The sequence below is a fragment of the Salvia miltiorrhiza genome, unplaced genomic scaffold, assembly GCF_028751815.1.
Source record: "Salvia miltiorrhiza cultivar Shanhuang (shh) unplaced genomic scaffold, IMPLAD_Smil_shh fragScaff_scaffold_39, whole genome shotgun sequence".
NCBI classification, from domain to species: domain Eukaryota; kingdom Viridiplantae; phylum Streptophyta; class Magnoliopsida; order Lamiales; family Lamiaceae; genus Salvia; species Salvia miltiorrhiza.
The window spans coordinates 124,465-129,469 of NW_026651458.1; the positions used below are offsets into that span (position 1 = coordinate 124,465).

At 47.6% G+C, this 5,005-nt stretch overlaps 1 protein-coding gene across 1 annotated transcript; it reads right to left on the reverse strand.

Annotated features, from left to right (window-relative positions):
• Positions 1-1,478: 1,478 nt before the first annotated feature.
• LOC131002928 (uncharacterized) lies at positions 1,479-2,336 on the reverse strand. The gene has a single exon (XM_057929419.1). The coding sequence runs from the start codon at positions 2,334-2,336 to the stop codon at positions 1,479-1,481; it is 858 nt and encodes a 285-aa protein (XP_057785402.1).
• Positions 2,337-5,005: the final 2,669 nt, after the last annotated feature.

Genomic DNA, 5,005 nt, shown 5'->3' on the forward strand with positions numbered 1-5,005 from the left:
AGGCGTAAAATCATTTATAAAATCGACCAATACCTGTGATTTTAGTGAAGTGCGCGGCTTGTAAGATATGTCATATTCACTTAGCTCGACCGTCCACTTGGTTAGTCTACCGGACAGCTCCGGTTTGTGAAGGATGGACGGAGTTTCCTTGCTGCATGAACGAGTGCTAGGGCTAACTTCTCCAGCAGGCTGTATCTTGTCTCCGCATCTAGTAATGACTTGCTAACATAGTAGACTGGTGACTGCTTGCCCTCATCATCACGAACTAGGACCGCGCTGACTGCTGTTTCTGACACGGCTAGATACATGTATAATATTTCGCCGTCTTTTGGTTTGGATAGAAGTGGCGGCTTTGTTAAATATTGCTTCAGCTGGCTGAGTGCTTCCTCACATTCCGGTGTCCATTCAAACGTTTTAGATTTCCTCAACGTGTTGAAGAACGGGTGACATTGCTCTGATGACCTTGAGATGAACCGGCTAAGGGCCGCCACTCTTCCTGTAAGTCTTTGCACATCTTTGATACAGGTTGGAGATGAAATTCTTTGTACGGAATCGATTTGGGCCGGGTTGGCTTCTATTCCTCTTTGGGTCACCATGTAGCCAAGGAATTTACCTGCAGTCACACCAAATGAACATTTAGTCGGATTAAGTTTCATGTTATACTCACGAAGTATATTGAAGGATTTTTGGAGGTGGTCGATGTGATCTTCTGCTCGTAGGAACTTCATGAGCATGTCGTCTATGTAGACCTCCATTGTCCTACCCAATAGTTCTTCAAACATCTTATTGACCAAACGTTGGTAGGTTGCTCCAGCATTCTTCAGTCCGAATGGCATATATTTGTAGCAGTAGATGCCTATGTTGGACATAAATGACGTCTTCTCCTGATCGTCGGGATGCATCAGTATCTGGTGGTATCCGGAGTACGCATCCATGAAGCTAAGTAACTCGTGCCCGGCTGTAGCATCGACAAGCATGTCTATGTGGGGTAATGGAAAAGAATCTTTAGGGCACGCTTTGTTCAGATCTGTGAAGTCTATGCACACTCGCCATTTCCCGTTCTTTTTCTTTACGACCACCACGTTGGCTAGCCAGTCTGGGTATTGAACCTCTCTGACCAGTCCGTTGTCCATAAGTTGCTTGATTTCATCGTTGATGACTTTGTTCCTTTCTGGGGCGAATTTTCTTCGCTTTTACTTCCTTGGAGGGTAGTCGGGATCGACATTCAACCTGTGCACAATAATATTAGGATCAATACCAGTCATGTCTGCATGGGACCAAGCAAAACAATCATAGTGCTCAGAGAGAAATTGAAGGAGTCTCTCTCTGAGAGAGGGTTCCAGCTGTGCTCCAATCCGGACTTTGTTGTCCGGGAAGTCTGGATGAATGGAGACTTCATCCAACTCCACTGCATCAGGTTGATCAGGCTGGACGGGCTGACTTGGTTGGGGGTCGGATGACTCTTTTTGCTGTAATTGCTATAAGACAGCTTGCTTTGCTTTCATCGTTGTTTGATAGCACGATCTGGAATCCCTTTGGTCTCCTCGAATCTCCCTTACTCCCCACTTTGTCGGGAACCTCAGAACTTGGTGGTAGGTGGACGGTACATCCCTCATCTCATGTATCCATGGTCGATCCAAAATGACATTGTAAGCGGATGGAGAATCCACCACTAGGAACCGTGTGCATAGGTTGACCCCTTCAGCATAGACGGGTAGCTCAATTTCACCAAGCGTGCTTTTTTGCTCTCCGCTGAAGCCAACGAGAATAGTCATCTTCCTTATGATCTTAGTTTCGTCGATTCCCATTTCCCTGAGAGTAGACAAAAATAGGACATTGGCAAAACTACCATTGTCGATTAGTACACGCTTGGTTAAACAGTTTGCAATACAAATTGAAATTACTAAAGCATCATGATAGGGATTAAGTAGCCAAGTGGATTCGGATGTGGTGAAAGAGATGGTTTGTGCCGGCTGGATGGTTGCGTTTCTTTCGGCTTTGCCATGTTCAGCTTGTAAATGTCCAGCCTGCCTGGTGTGTCTCCTGGCTGCCGAGTGAGTGATTCCACTAACTTCTGATCCGCCAGTTATCACGTTCACCGTTCGATCAGGTTGCGGTGGTCTAGGCGGGGTGACATCCGTGTTGCTTTGTTGACGATCTTGGCCTTGTTGCAAGGTTTGACGTCCCTTGTCGGTAAGGAGGTCAGTCAGGTGACCTTGCTTTAGTAAGTGCGACACTTCTAACTTCAGTGCGATGCAATCTTCTGTTCGGTGTCCGTGATCAGCGTGGAAATCGCACCACTTTGACTTGTCCCTCTGATCAGCTGGTGTCCTCATCTTTTCTGGCCATTTGACCTTGTCTCCGAGCCCCTTAAGAGCTTCGACCGCCTCGGCTGGTGAGATAGACAAGTTGTATTCTGGTATATTTGCCCTCTCACGTGGTCGTAACTCGTAAGGGTGGTCATACTATCTCCTTCTGTATTCTTGTCGTGGGGGTGGGTAAGGCTCAGACCGCCTGTCACTCGTCCGTCTATCCACCCTGGAATCTCTTCTAGTGTGTCTGTTTGGTGAAGATCGGTGATGGCTGTATTGATCTTCTTCCCACTTGATTTGTGCCCACGCCTTGGCGAGGACGTCTTCCATTGTTCTACAAGGGTATTTGGTGAGATCTTTGTAGAGGTCCGAGTCGGGAAGGAGACCCTTTCGAAATGCGGTGATCGCTGTCTGGGTGCTACAATTTGTGATGGACACCTTCTCCTTGTTGAATCGACCTATGTAGTCTCGAAGGGACTCGTCACGTCGTTAGATCACGGCGTAAAGATCCTCTGATATCTTTTCAAGTTTCCAGCTACTAGCATATTGCTGCACAAATATATCGGTTAATTGAGCAAAACTTGAGATAGAATAATTGGGAAGGTTAGTGTACCACTGGAGGGCCGGTCCTGTCAAACTAGAACCGAACCCCTTACACATGCAGGCCTGCCTCAATTCACGAGGAATTGCGGCAGTGAACATTCGTTGCTTGTATTGAGCTATGTGGTCGGTCGGATCCGTTGTTCCATCAAACATTTGCATGATTGGAAAGTTGAACTTGACGGGCATTTCCACTAGAGCAATTTCATCCACAAATGGCGAGTCGGCGTAGCAATTCTCTGAGCTTTTGTGGATGGGTGCCGGGACACCAGGAATTCGCTGGATCAAGGCCTCCATTTCGGCCAACTTTCTTGCCAGGTCCCCATCTCTGATTGCATACGGGCCGATCGTGGTTGGTTGGGCGAATTCATTCCCAAACAGCTGTTCTTGGGTGATCTCCCTCTGACTGGGTCCGTCCGCCTGTTGGTTGACTTGGCTTGGCGCGACCGCCAAGTTGGGCCCCAATATAGTAGGTTGTGTGCCTCCTACAACGGCATTGCTCATTGCTATGCCCGGGGTGGTGAAGTTGGTTCGGGTGAGTTGTCCTCCGATGGTGGTTGTTCCATCATGTCGGAGTGTTCCTGCATTCAAAGTAGCACGGCCTGGATCAGTCAGGTTACTAACGACATTGCGGTTTCTTACCGAAGATGACGGATCCGTCATGAGATGGTTGGATCCGTCCTTGCGAGTGATCGGTGTATCTCCCAGGGGTTGCATGGAAGACACTTGGGCTCGGAAGCCGGGAGGTTCGAAGATCTCGATAGGCTCCATGGCTTCGAGACGGTCATACAAGTTGGCGTTCTCCTTTTCCAACTTCTTACACCTCTCCCGTTCCTGATTCATCTGTTCAGTCAGTGCGGAAATCTGGGTGGCTAGGTCAGCCTGAGTAGTTTGAGCAACCACGTGGGGTGCGTCAGGAGTTTCAGATCCGTCGCGACCGTCAGACATGATTGATGCTTGTAGAGATCTACGGAAAGTGCGTTGATTCGCTTGATTGCTAGGGCCCCACGGTGGGCGCCAAATTGTAGAGGCTAAAATCTACAATTGAAGTTGACGTCTGCACGTCCAGATAGATTGGGCACTAGCAACCTGTCAACACAAGAACACGTAAGAGCCCTAGGTTGAGCACCGGGTGGGGGTGTCGACCGTAGAGCCTCCGACGCTCAAGTCAGTAACGGAATAGCAAAATAGAATGATAAGCAAGTTGAAATAAGAGAGAAAGGTAGGCTGGATTGTGCGATTATTCCAGGCTGTAAGCGGCGTCGGAGGGTGGAAACGATGACAGTGTGTTGTGATAATGGAATATGGGAGGCGGAGATAGGCCAAGTTGGCTGTATCCTATTTGGAAGAGTATTCAGCCTGGCGGCGGAGTAGAGAGAATTCAAAGAATAGAGAGCAAGTAGAATTTTTCGTGTCCTTTTGATGACCTAGTCGGGCTGTTTATATAGGAGACATCCAGCCGCTAGGGTTTTTACAGTCTGGCCCCGTCAAAACCCTCATCCCTCCGGTTGTTGCGATTTGGACGGGATCATGAAGATCCCCCTCTGACTGCGTCAGCTTGGTGGAAGACGTCTTTTTAGGGTTTGACGGCGCGTTTTCTAAGGTTTTGACGGCTAGGTCTTATAACCTCGTCAATCCAGGTCGGCTATAACCCTTGGACCGCATGCGATATATCCAGCTTGGTTGTGGATTCAAGTCGATCTATTGTTAAGGGGGAACTGTTTTCACCCCAGTTTTAGAACTTGTACTGTGAGTTCAGTCTTTTTGTGGTCTAGAACTGCTGTGTGGTTTTGGCATCATCAAAAAGGGGGAAATTGTTGGGAACCTTGTGGAATATCCTAACCCTTGTTTTGATGATACCAAAATTCATAGGACTTAATTGTAATAGACTAGAATCTCTTTGAACTAAAGTGTTAGAGTTCGTTTCTAGTTTAGCTTGCGGTGTCGAAGACTGAAGACTGAAGAACGAAGGACTGAAGACTGAATACTGCAGATACCAATTGAAGTATCAGTTGAAGAATCAGTTAAAGACTGATTAATTAATGCACGCAATGGGCTGATACTAAAGTTAAGTATTAGTTGAATATTCCTCC